Source organism: Bos mutus, chromosome 10 (assembly GCF_027580195.1).
Source record: "Bos mutus isolate GX-2022 chromosome 10, NWIPB_WYAK_1.1, whole genome shotgun sequence".
Lineage (NCBI taxonomy): Eukaryota > Metazoa > Chordata > Mammalia > Artiodactyla > Bovidae > Bos > Bos mutus.
This window is the reverse complement of record NC_091626.1, coordinates 12,874,267-12,887,591: the sequence shown is the minus strand read 5'-3', so window position 1 is coordinate 12,887,591 and position 13,325 is coordinate 12,874,267. Positions and strand designations below refer to the sequence as shown.

Below are 13,325 nucleotides of genomic sequence, written 5' to 3'. Positions count from 1 at the left end.
TGGTATAGTATAATACCAGACTTTAAGCCTTGGGTTTAGTATAAATCCAAGGTGAATGAGAAGTGAGATGTTCCGTAAGTTCAGGTATAAAATCCATTTTTAAGACTTCTCTCAGAAATACACAGAAAATCATTATTTAGCTTCCCCCCAAAACCACTTTGGAAAATGGGCCATGTTCCATAAAGATTTGACATTTTCCATAACCACAAGAGGGCAGATTCAGAGAACATTTTTTAAAGAATAGCAGTAAGAAATTGATTTTCCTTTCAGAAGTGTTAATAGTCTTCTGTGATACAATTGGTGAAAGAGATGCTTGGCAACGTTTTAATATTTGGACCCTTTGGTATAAAAAGGGATTCCCTGGTGGCTCAGACAGTAAAGCATCTGCCTGCAATGCAGGAGACCCGGGTTCAATTCCTGGGTTGGGAAGATCCCCTGGAGAAGGAAATGGCAAGCCACTCTTGCCTAGAAAATTCCATGGATGGAGGAGCCTGGTGGTCTACAGTCCATGGGGTTGCAGAGAGTTGGACAAGACTGAGCAACTTCACTTTTGGTATAAAAAGTGCCAAGTGGTTTTTTTTCCACAGTCACTTGTGTATTTCAGGTTTAGTATACTTTTTGCAGAGGATGGATGTACCCAAACGTTTTTCCAAAGCTTTTAACTCGGGTCGCGGTCTTAACACCTTGGAAGTGACCTGTGCTTCCCTACTCAGGGTCTTGTTTTGCATCTCGTTTTGCCCTGTTGGCAGTCTATTCTCCAATTTATAGGTCAAAGGATCTCTGTTCCTTAGCATAAAAAAGCACTAGTTAACTTTCTTGCCCTCTAATTTGCACAGTCCTACTTGGAAACCCCTTTCCTGTAACCAGGAATCTCCGCCTGCCTGAGCCTTCAACTCAGTAGGGCTCTTGTACTGATGTCCTGTTTGCTGGTGACTGAAGTTTGGAGGAGCTAAAGTAGCCTCCACCGATGAAAGAACAGCACTGTTCAGCTGAATTACTTGATACTCGGTATCCGACCATTTGTATCCCCAGGTCCTTTACATCGCCAACACCCTTTCCTTCAGGGAGTTCTCATCCCCGGAGTTGGAGGTTTTAGATTTACAACCAAGTTTGGGTATACAGGAGTTTACGTCCACGAAGGGGAAACGAGCGCAGGCGCCGGTAGGAAGAGGCGTGCCGCCAGCCCCTCCCAGTCCGCTTTTCCCCTTCCGGTAGCGCGGAGGTGGCGTCATCATCGAGCGACCCGGCGGGCGTGAAGGGTGGAGATGTTGAGCCGGCTGCAGGAGCTGCGCAAGGAGGAGGAGACACTGCTCCGCTTGAAAGCGGCTCTTCACGACCAGCTGAACCGGCTCAAGGTGACCCCGCGCCCCCCCATTTCTCCATTCAGTTGTTCCCGCGCCCCAGGCCGCGGGGCTCTACGTGGAGCCCAGGCGTCTGCGGCCGATTAGCTTTTCCTCACCTGGCCGTCGCGCCCGGACCTGGGGGCGTAGACAGGCATCGAGGGGGGCTGGATTTGAGATTATGGGTCCACCCCTCTAAGAATATTGATCCTGTAGGTTTAGGCTGAGGCTCATTCATCTGAGTGTGGCGAATACACTGCTACCCCCACCGGACCACTACAGCCCCGTAAACGTGGGCGGCCCGCACCACGCGCTGAGGAAAGGCGATCTTCCGAAGCTCGCCTAGACGGCCCCTGCCTCCCCTCCCGAGCCCCTGCAGCATTTACTAGCCTCTCTTTACTACCTCGTATGGTCGCTCGATACAGCTCTGGTCTCACAAAGGCAGCCCACTCGCGGATGTTCCATTGTGGAAAAGAGGACAGCAAGGCCCTGCCAGAAGAGACCCTACCGCAGTACTGGGTTTGCCAAAAAGTTCCTTCGGGGTTTTCTGTAAGATGCTACAGATGAACGATGAACGTAAGATGTAAGATGAACGAACTTTTTGACCAAGCCAAATAGTTCACGGTAGCTTTTCTCCCCGGATCTGTTACCGACGCAGCTGCTTTGTTGAATTTAGATTGAAACCCACCAGAGCCATTTCCCAGACCTGTGCGGAGGAAACCCCGTTTAGTGAGATGTTCCTCCTAATCCCTGCTGGGCACTTTCGGGTTATGAAGGCCCTTTGTAAACTGAGACCTATGAAAATAGCGTGCTTTCCCTCAGGACACAGGCAGTGCCTGCACACGTCTAATCTGTGCGTGCCAACGATGGCTAGGAAACGCTGCCATTTTCCATTCTTCCTGCCTTTGCTATCTCATTACGGGGTAATGAGGGCATGCTTGTGTTTTCCTCCCCTGAGCTGCTAGGTCTGGGCGAGTGGAAGTCTCGCCTCAGCTGGAACACTTGTTCACCCTAGGAGAAAGAGGCAGGAAGCTTTCTATGCTGTTTCCTTTAGAGGCCCAGAAGGCTTGAGGAGCCCCATCCCTTCCCTCTAGAGCTTCACAGAGGTTACATTGTTTTCAGTTCTGATGCCTACTCCGAGCATGCTCAGTACATTTCACCCACATCAGTAGCCCGGTGACAGAGTAAAGAAAGTGTCCTCCACTCTTTCTAGGTTGAAGAGCTGGCCCTCCAGTCGATGATTAGTTCTAGAAGAGAAGGTGAGATGCTGCCTTCTCAGCCTGCACCGGAACCATCACATGATGTAAGCTTAATCCGTGTGGGCCTGGGGGGAGAATGCAGTCCATTCTGCTCTTAGGCTGCTGAGGGATCAGAAATTGTAGATTACCTTATCAAGCCCAAAGAACTCTGGGGAGTGCTAATAAGAACCTTCTGGTTTAATTAACTGCCTAGTGTATATTACTCTCTTAAACAGGGAACATCTACCAGCTGGGTACACTTTGGTTGGCTGTACTATGGTATCGCTTCCACCTTCCTACTCGTCCATTCTCTCTAGTCACTCCAGTGAACTGGGGAGAGTGTGAAGATCTTTGCAGGAGTATGTCAAAATTCCTGCTGCTCTGTGAATAAGTAAGCTTAGGATTTGATAATAGACTGTAGCTTCAACCACAAAGCCTAGAACTAGAGTTCTAGTCCTCCTTATATCCTCTGACCAAGTGCCCTCAGGAAAATCATCTTCTAGATAAACCATATTTGAACGTTCTCCCAGCTGTGTGTTAAGCATTTAAACCATTTAAAAGCAGCACATCTAAGACAGTATATAATTCTTATGTAAGAACCATGTGTGTAAATCAGGTAATCTATCAAATCTAGGGCATTTACTGTGCTCTCATTTTGGCAGTGGAGGTTGCGGGGAGGGGGTCAGGGTAGAATTTGGAGAAATAGGAAAGTGGCCACACTTCTTAGTGATAGTATTGGGATTGAATATACAATTGAGATTTTATTATAAAACATTAAGAACTTCTTTTCAGGCTAATGTTCTTCCTACTAATCCATAATGTCCTTGACTAAAGCAGATGTTGGTGCATGTAGACAATGAAGCATCAATCAACCAAACTGCACTGGAGTTGAGCACAAGGAGCCATGTGCAAGAAGAGGAGGAGGAGGAGGAAGAGGAGGAGGAAGATTCCTGAAGGGGAGAAGAGCCCGGGTTAGTCACGCAAGTTAATTTCTAAGTCTCAGAGACTTTCTCTCTTCAAAGAATTCTCATGGGCCCTATAGCCTGCTTTAAAAGGAAGCAAGAACTTTAGGAGAATGTGTAGTTGTAAAAATAGTTCCATCAATAACTCAGGTTTCAGAGTGCTTTAACAAAAGTTGGTGACATATAGAAAAGCAGAGATGCAGTGTTTCAGCATTGAGCAGTACGGGTGGTGCTGTGTTTATAGGCTGGTCAGATTAAATAATTGTGTTCTAAACAAAAAACTTCCTCTGAAATGCTATTGAGAAGGTCTGGCATCTGCAAAAAGGGCAGAGTTTAAATACAAGCCAGCCTTGCAGCCAACAATGCCTCTATTAAGAAAACCAATTAAACACTGTTTGCGTGCCACTGAACCCTTGTGAGCAGAGCGAGGCTACAGTCTGGGAGAGAGATGACAAAGAGGAGGGCAGAGGGCCTCTTGAGAGTACAGCTGCTGCCACCTCTCAGTGACGTCGTAAACTGACTGCTAACATGCCGTGGGTGGCTGCCATCGCACCTCGGTTGAGACATCATTATGGTAAAAATGTGCTTAGAAATAAGTCACACATAAATAGCTGTCATGCGGTTTGCTGCTTTGCAGACAACAACAGACCAAAGGATCAGTTCCTCTGGGGTGAACGATACAGTAGCATGGTTTAAACCCATTTCTAGACTTAGGAATTGTGCCATTGAAGAAGGATCACGAGGCTTGGGAGATTGGATTTTGTAATACAAAACTGACAGTTAACAGAATGAGAGACACTTCATATGTTAAGCTGACACTCATTTTTGCATATTGTCCCTTTTCCAGTGAATATACAAATATGTAGTTGCTTGATTTTATAAAAGTAATTTGCCCTGCCCAGAAATAGAAAAGCCAAACAAAACACAACCTCCTCAAGCACAGCTTCTTACATAACTGTTCCAGGAGAGAGCATGGCCTTATTTGTTAATCAATGTTTCATTAAAGTTATGTTGAGCTACTCTTACATGAAGTAGCCAGAAGCTTAAATGAGCATGTTTCTTGGAAAACACAGTGTGAATCTCATTTTGCAACAAAAAGCATCGAGGTATACATTTTGGGGTCTAATGTAAGACACAAGCATGGGTTTTTAAGAGTTGGAAAAGTTGGGTATGAATTCCAGCTTGATGACCGGTTGGCTGCCTGTGTTTCACCTTTTTGGGGGTCCTCGCTCGCGTGTCTGTGAAACGAGAGCACTCACACGTGCTCTAGCAGTTTCAGGTGTCCTCCTGAGATGCTGATGAGGCATCACTTAAAATCCAACTATTGGTAATTCCCTGGCGGGCCAGTGATGCGGATTCCCGTGCTTTCACTGCTGAGACCCTGGTTCAGCCCCTGGCTGGGGAAGATTGCGAAAGCCATAGCCAAAAAATTAAAATATCCAAGTATTATATCTCTCAGTAAGGGAGTTTGAAAAAGGAGTTTGGCCTGGGGAGCTCTAAAAATATAGCATGAGCGATGTAGGCACCATCATTCTTGAGAATGAGATCATTCTTAGTGAAAATTACTAGGAAGAAATCTTTTTGACTGTCAAAGTGAAGTACCTTTGGATGTGAATACAGATTTAAAACAGCACTCAAAAGACACAGAGCCTGAAAGTGTTCACATCCAGGTTTTAGACTCCAGGTCACACCACTCCTTAGTTTACACACTTCAGTGAGACATTCTCAGAGGTGGTGACATCCTCTCTGTTAGGAAAAGACCCTGGGTGCGAGGAGGGTGTGGCTTTTAAACCTCATCTGAATGTTTGTATGTTGAAAACATGTGAGTTAGACTGTTGACTTATAGAACAGATGTTAGCCTCTTGGGGGAAAAATGATTGGCTGAGGCAGCCTTGTAGCTATAGTATTGACCAGTATTTAAAATCCTGGCTGTATCTCAGGCTCTCGTAGATCTGCAATGGAACTACCTACTTAGGAGATTTACTGTTTTTAATTTGAAAATGAAATAAGTGTTTAAACATATTTATTTATTTATTTTGGTTTTCTATCACCTGCTCTCTCAAATGAGGGAAGAGGCGCTGACTAGGCAGCCTCATATATATGACCTAAATCTCAAAAGTTACTTTTCAAAGAAAGAAAGGTGACCAGTTAGGACATGCTTTGTGGGTTTTTTGCAGTTTCACTGCCAGCCCACAGGCACGGAAGTCAGTCCAGGCACCCTTCTCCTCTGCAGGAACCTGTGTCAGGTGTACCCACTGAGCGGGGAGCCATCGCTCAGTGGAGTAAGCAGCGCGGTGCAGCCCTGGTAGAGGCCCCAGTGCCAGCTGCGCCAGTCCTGCCCCCTCTCCTGCTTTCCTCTCGGATGAAGAGATGGAAGAAATCAATGGGATCTGTTCACAGGCCCACAGGAAAGGTGGCTGGACGATAAGGGTGCTTGCTGAGAAGAACTGGACAAAGTCCAAAGATTAGAATTCCAGGAAGCCACACTGGTTCAAAGCACTGAACTTGTCCTTAGTGTGGTATTTCCACCTTGCAGCCTCCTTCCTGTCTTTGCGTTTCCCCTCTCATTAATGCCTGGCTGCTAAATCATTTGATGATTTATCCACTGCAGACACTGAAAATGCCACCACAAAAGCAGAAACTGTTTTCATCCTTTGAATTTGATAGTATATTTATTAGAGTAAGAGATTAGGCTTGTTAAACATCTGGATTAAAATGGTAAAAGGATTTTCATACAGTTGTTAGGCACTATACACACTGTTGTTTACAATAGCATCAGTACTTGGTGAAAGGTAGATCTCATTTATTTTAATGCCTTGATCCATTTGTAACATTCAGAGTAACTCCACCATTTTAGAAACACTAATCCAAACTTAAAGAGACATAGCACTAAATATCCACACGGTAGATTTAAAAATAAATACAGAAATACAACCAGAAGTCTACAAATCATCACAGTAGACAGACTGGTGAAGCCCCAGCTATCATGGCAGTGAAGGGCTCTGGCTAGATTTTGATGAAAATTTGCTGAATTCTACACCAAAAGCAAGAACATAATAAAATAACATGATACACACTTTCTGATGCTCATTTTTATAGCAGCAAAGCATGCTTCACATGCACTGCCTGTGAAGGATCTTACAAGGCTCCTTCCTACTCAGTTAGAAGGTATGCCTGGCAAGAATGAAGTACCACCAAGTGTCAAAGAATCCCGAAAATAGAGGTGACCAGCCAGTTCATGGTGTGGGAAAGCAGTGCAGTTTTCAGTAAGAATGACTACGCACAGTCACCAGAGTTTCACTGTAATTCTACATTGCACATGTCTTCATCATCAATATACACAAAAATAGCCCCAAGCACAAAGCCAATCCACTTAGGGGAATAACAATAGTAATAAGAGTAAAGATGATAATATTGAAAATGACACAAATAGAATTTTGGCACATGCTGTGTTCTTCATCCTTTGTCATAGGTGAAATGCACGTCTGAACAGAGACAGGCATGGGAAGGCTGCCCGGAAGCAACATTGCATGCCCCTGGGCAGGGACTGCTGCTTCCCAACCACTTAGATGCCAGCCGCATGGGTGGGTGTGCTGGGCTGGTTAAGGCCGATGGTGGAGCAGAGCCAACCTGCAAAATCCACTTCCTCAGCATCAGATCTCTTGATAAAAGCATGAACCTGTGTGTGAGGAAATGGACAGAAAGTGTGCTTAAAAGCCAAGAAAGAAAATTTAAGAGTCCTGGGTCTGGAGGCTGTGCTGCTTTTGGAAGGAGCTCCGGGAGCCTACCCTAGTCCAACTGCCTGCCTAGAGCTCCGGCTCTGCTGGTCTTACCCCTTCCCTGAGCCTGCTCTCCGTGAAATGGAGACAGCAGCTCTGCCTTGCAGCTGTTGAAGGACCAAGAGAATTGATGGACTAGAAAGCGCATGTTACAGTGACCAGGTCTACACAGCACGTGAGTGCCGACACTTAGAGGATTCCCACTCCTCTGCTACCACACAGGAGACAGTTACTTGGTGAGGGTGCTGAATACAAAATAAGCCAGTCAATACTGCAGAAAGGCCCTGTCCCCCTGTGGGGCGAGCTGGCCCTTTCTTTCCCTGGATCCCCTCTGGCTGCAGGGTTATCCCTGCTTTTCCATTAAACTGATGGGAAGACCGAGGAGATGTGTCTGGGGTCCTGCAGGCCCTAGATCAGCTGGGCCACAGCAGTCAAGGCAGAGTAGGGTGTGGGCTCAGCAAACACTGGACGGGTGACCGACAGGACAGCAAATGAAACGCAGCAAACGACAGTGTAAGGACTTGAAATAAACCACTTACCATGAGTTGCTTCAAATCTGCTCTCTCTGCGGGGTTTTTTATTAAGCTTAAAGGAAGAAAGACAGTGTGAGCTGTTGCTGCTGCTGGTTCTAACTCAGATTACTTAATGTGTGCATGCCTGTCCTCCCCACACCCACGGGCTCTAAGGAAGAGTGCCTAAGCCTTACCCACCTTCCTGTTCTTAGCAGAGTGTCATGCCCACAGTAGGTTAATAAACACTTGCTGAATTAAATTAAGGCCAAAGGGCAATAGGGCAGTCCCTTTACAGCAGGTGTTGAGCGCAGCAGCTGTTCTGCCCCCTGCTACAGTCAGACATGTCACCCGAGTCCTAGTGCTCTGGAAGAAGGGCAGCAGCTAAAGGGTGAAAGGCAAAGCTGTGCTCCCCAAGAGGGATGGGGAGCCTGACAAAACCAGAGTACTTTCAGAGAACGAGGAGGTGACTTACCATTTATTCACAAAATCTTGAAATTCCAGACTGAATACTCCACTGGGCAGTTTTGGAGGAGGCTGCAAGTACACGCAAAGACCTAAGAAGTGTCCTGCTCTACCCACCTCTCCCTCCTCCACTCCCACCTCTGGGCAGTGCCGCCCTTACCCAGTCCAGGAAAGGCAGAGCTGAGAGGCCTGGCTACTGCTTACCCTGTTGGAGCGGTCAGTCTCAAACCAGGCAGAACTGGGGCCAGGTCAGTGTTCTGACTACTCACCAGTCTAAACCTGACTAAAAGTGAGTGGCTGAATAAATCATTTCCTCTCTGAGCCTCAGCTGACCCTTTTTAGCTCTGAGGCTCCACCACCGTACATCTGGGAGTATGGCAGGGAAACAGCCAGTAACTACTAGGAGCAGCAGCGAGGAGGATGTGCAAACCACCAGCACAGCCCAGCCTGACAGCACCTGTGGGTATCACAGAAGGCTGACCATGAAATGTTTACCCCTTCTGAGCGCTGAAGGAGTGCAGAAAGGTTAGTAAAATATTAACTGGCAGAGAGCTGGGTCTGGAAGAATGCTGGGTCCCAGCAGGAAAGGATGACTTTCCTGATATAAATACAACACAGTCTACCTTCCTTGCATCCTTATGCAGCTTAGATCAGACCCTCCGCTTCCCTTCTCTGTCCCACAGTGCTTAGCACAAAGCTAAGTGAAGAGCTGAAATGAGCCCAGTAGCCTGTGAACCAGTGGCAGTGATTTTTCTAAACTGCTGTGAGCCAGGATTTTCCCTGTTGAATTTGTAATGACCAAGGGGACCTTTTGACCCTTTGGGGGTCTAGTTTTAGAGAGAAATGAGAAAGCATGAAAAGTTATTCCACTAGTCTTGAAGAGAATGGGGCAATGCCCGCTACCATGCTCCTCAGCGGAGTGGGGGCCTCCAGCTGCCTCCCAAACAGGCCAGAGCTCGTCCCTCCTCTTCCCCTACCCATGCTGTTCCTGACGCCAGCAGTGCATCAGATGCCTTACCATCTGAAATTCTGTCCTACCCTCCAGCTCCTCCAGCCCTGCCCCACCCTCTGAGCAACCACGGTGCTAGTCCAGAGCTTCTAATTCCCCCAGGCCCATACTGATGAATACTTGTCAGTCTTGTCCTTCCTCAATCTCTTTTACATTTAAATATACTGGCATATATACTTCACAGATAATATATCTTCTTTGTATTAAAGTTAGCTAGCAGTAATGTAATCACCTGTAATTCCATCACTATGAGATAACCAGTCATATTACTTTCCAGACTTTATGTACACATAATATGCATAGATTTTTTTAAAAAGAATCAATCATAGTATACATACTCTTTTACAACCAACTTTTCCCATACAATTTATAGTGAATATTTTCCATATCTTTTCTACACTGTCACCCGTTATGCTCATTGCTTTATATAGAGACAATGCATGTGTTTGCCTTGCTTCCCCTACCTAACCTAACAGTCTTTAAGACCTGAGACTTGTTTTTCCATCTCTGCCTGGATCCCGACCTCATTCCTACCACCACCCCAAAGTGCTTATTAGCACATAGTAAGTGCACAAGAAATGCTTGGTGGAAAAAAAGAAATGCCTGGTGAATGAAGGATGAGAAAGCATTCAATGGGCAGGTGGAGGCTCCTGAATCAGAGAGGATGAGGGACTCTGAGCTATGTGAAGATGCTCCTGGGGAAGGGACAGCCCATGCTGTGGGAACAATTCAGAGGTTTCCCAGACAGGTCAATTGTGAGTTTTTTCCTTAAAAGCAAATAAATTCCAAGGTCACAGAAGCCATGCAGTACTTTACCTCATTGACTATGTAATCCAACAACTCAAAAATTGCCATTGGAGGTCGGCTGTCCATTCCATAAGCTGCAAATTTTATGAAAAGAAAAAAGAAAACACTTCTCAGAAACAGGTTAACTGCCAGTTTGAGGCTAGGGTTAGGCATGGACCTTAGGGACTAGAACAAAGTCGTGGAAGATAGAGACAGAAGAGCCACAGATAAAGCCTGAACACAGAGGGGGCCAAAGCCACAGCTGGCCAGGGTCTGAGTCTGGGTTCTGCCACACCCAAGACTTGTGACAGCCCCTCTGGCGACCCACCACCAGCTACCCTTGCCCGCTGTGTTTCTCCCTTCATACACGCCCTCGTGTGGGCCTCAGACAGCAATGTCCTGGCAGGGACAATGTCAGAAGGTAACGGCAGGGCCAGGATCTTCCAAGTACTGGGTGTACTTTACAGTCAGAGAGGCGGGCAGTGCTACACAGAGCTTACCTCCTCAGAGTCAGACTTGGCCACTTACAAGTGTATGGCAAGTCAAGCACCCTGTGCCTCAATTTCCTCATAGCTAAAATGGAAATTATAGTAGTGCTCACACATAACTGCTATTAGACAATGCTAGGCAAATCTATGGAGACAGAGTAGACTGGTGATGACTAGGGTGTCAGGTAGGGGAGCTGTGACTGACTGCTAATGGAAATGGCTTCTTGTGGAGGTGATGGAAATGTTCTTGAATTACAAAGTGGTGATGACTGCATGATACGGAGAAGTATACTAAAAACCACTGAACTGTACACTTTAAAATGTGCATTTTATGTTATGTGAATTTTACCTCAATTAAAAAAAAAATCTACCTAAAAAAAGTTATGATTTTTTAAATTAGATAATACATATAAAATACTATGCACAGTGCCAGGAACACAGTGGGCACTTAACAAATGGTAGGAAGGAAGACGTTGGTAATGATGATAATCTCCTACACTGGAACCCCATGCTCTGCTTCCGCCTTGCCCCAGCCTGGCAGCCAGAGACAGGAATCAGCCTTCCAGAAACCCCTGATGGAAAGGACCACCCACAGTCCAAGCTGGGGCCACACTGGGCCACTCACAGCTGAGGGGCCTCCCGGGGGTCCTTGGCCTGGGCGGGGTCTCAGCCGCATCTCCCTCCACCTGGCACCCAAACATCAGCTCCAGCTCCTTGGCATCTGGAGGAGGGATGGGATACCTCCCGACAGCCATCTCAACCAGAGAGAGCCCCATGCTCCAGATGTCCGACTGCACGGAGTAATGGGTCCCCTGGAGTCGCTCTGGCTGCAGGAGAGACAGACACAGTTATCACCTGTGAGCTAGCCCGGCCCATGCAGAGAGGGATGGGTGAGTCCTCATGAATGCCTGGGACTTCCTGCCCCGCTGAGGCCTGTCTGCAGTGCAGGAGTGCTGGGCTCCCCTGCCTGGTCCCAGCCCTGGCTCTACTGATGCATTTTATCTCCTGCCCCTTAGCAGAGCTCACATCCTATTTCAGGACCTCCACTAACCTCTTTAATTTGGCTTCCCTTCTACCCCCAAATAATCTGTTTACCAAATCCTAGCTGGCCTTCGTGGCTCTGACCCCTAACTGATGTCTTCCCCCAACCTACCCTGAACTAACAGCATCCAATCCAGCTGGACCCTGGCTGAGCCTCAGCTGTGGTTCCAGCTCTGCCCATCCTGGTCTTGCATGTGCAGGACAGCCTATCCAAAGCACAGCATGAGAGACTCATCTTGAGTCCTGAATCCAAAATATGAAGTTTCTGGAACATGGGTCACAAATGAGGTATCAGTGGGTAGAAAGAACACCAGCCTTGCAAGTAAGAAGAGCTGAATTCTAAGACCAGCTCTGCCACTAACTCACTGTTCTGGACAACATGGAAAACTAGAAAAGGCAAAGGATCTGGGGTCAGGAGATCTGGGTTCAAGTCCCAAGCTGGGACTTAAAAGCTAGGTGATCCTGAGCCTCAGTTTCCTCAGCTTTAAAATGGGGCTAATGATAGTAACAACAAAACAAAATACCTACTGTGCTACCTAGGGCACTGAGAAGGTCAAACCAAATGAAAATGTATGTTAGATGTTGCAAAATGTTATGCAAATATGAGTTGTTATTGGTGGAAATAGTGGGAGAGAAGTACATAGTGCTTATTTTTATTGAGCATTAATTGAAATAAAACACATATTTTAAGAACCCTATCAAAAAATCTTTATTCTGACCATCATACACTTATGTGGTTAGTCGCTCAGTCATGTCCGACTCCTGGCTCCTCTGTCCATGGGGATTCTCCAGGCAAGAATACTGGAGTGGGTTGCCATGCCCTCCTCCAGGGGATCTTCCTAACCCAGGGATCGAACCCAGGTCTCCCACATTGCAGGTGGATTCTTTACCATCTGAGCCACCAGGGAAGCCCTCACTCATACAGGCATCAAAATCATTTCTCCCATAGAGTTTTTCACCAACTCCAACACTGAACTATTTTGGAACTGACTACATAACCACAAAACCCAAACCACTAAACCCAGGATCAGTATAAGTTCCAGGGCCTATTAACTGATTTTAAACCCAAAGAGTTAGCAGTTGAGTAGCCCAGGGTGCTAGCTGCTCAGTTTTTAGACATTCAGGAAAGAAGCTGAAGGGCCCATGGGTTTCATGTCTTTCAGCCACTGGAATGGGGGGATGCAGGTGTGGGTCAGCGCCCGGTGAGTCATGTTGCCAGTGGCTGGCATCACTTGTAGGCAGGGGACAGGCAAGCAGGAAGAGGACGGGAGCAGCTGCCAAACTTTACCGTAGAGCAAGTGAGGGCCTGCGGTGCAAGGTGGACTCACTGGCCAGGAGCCTGGCTTTCAACCCTGGCTCTGCAACAGGAAGTGCATGGGTCACCGCACCTCCCTGAGTCTACATTTCCTCATCTCTAAAATGGGACAACCATACGGTTCAAACGGGATCATCACTGCAGGATGTAAAAGTGCTCGAAAGACTGCACGCAAAACACAATATGCTAAGACGCCCTGAGCCCCTGTGCCAACCCCTCCTTTCACTTCCGAGGACCCCCCACTCACTCCAAGTAAGGCTCCTCTACTCGGCCCCAGTCGGCCCTCACCCAAAGCCACGTTTCCCCTTTCTGAATCGTTCTGAGGAGCGTTAGCCATGTTCCCGCCCATTCGTCGACCACACATTCACCCACTTGGTGACGCATTCCCTGAGC

General features: G+C 47.1%; 2 protein-coding genes across 12 annotated transcripts in view; one reads left to right on the top strand and one right to left on the bottom strand.

Annotated features, from left to right (window-relative positions):
* The first annotated feature begins 76 nt into the window (after positions 1–76).
* The window catches only part of SNAPC5 (small nuclear RNA activating complex polypeptide 5), a 29,182-nt gene continuing 15,933 nt past the window's right edge, over positions 77–13,325 (top strand). For 7 of the 10 annotated variants that reach the window (XR_011465553.1, XR_011465552.1, XR_011465551.1 and 4 more), the window contains exons 1-3: positions 77–1,355; positions 2,554–2,643; positions 3,413–3,549. Coding sequence is in view for 5 of the 10 variants with exons in the window: in XM_070377317.1 (XP_070233418.1) it covers positions 1,266–1,355; positions 2,554–2,643; positions 3,413–3,532 (300 nt within the window). In the remaining 5 variants the exon portion in view is untranslated. Of the gene's footprint in view, positions 1,356–2,553; positions 2,644–3,412; positions 4,566–13,325 lie in introns of those variants that run through there. The other 3 variants (XM_070377316.1, XR_011465554.1, XM_005893285.2) reach the window with 3 other exon arrangements.
* Positions 6,185–13,325, bottom strand: part of MAP2K1 (mitogen-activated protein kinase kinase 1) — a 74,965-nt gene continuing 67,824 nt past the window's right edge. For both annotated transcript variants that reach the window (XM_005893283.3, XM_005893284.3), the window contains exons 7-11: positions 11,202–11,403; positions 10,119–10,183; positions 8,304–8,365; positions 7,859–7,904; positions 6,185–7,219 (exon numbers count right to left, since the gene is read on the bottom strand). In XM_005893283.3, coding sequence (XP_005893345.1) covers positions 7,106–7,219; positions 7,859–7,904; positions 8,304–8,365; positions 10,119–10,183; positions 11,202–11,403 — 489 coding nt within the window. In that variant the 3' untranslated portion in view covers positions 6,185–7,105. The remainder of the gene's footprint in view (positions 7,220–7,858; positions 7,905–8,303; positions 8,366–10,118; positions 10,184–11,201; positions 11,404–13,325) is intronic.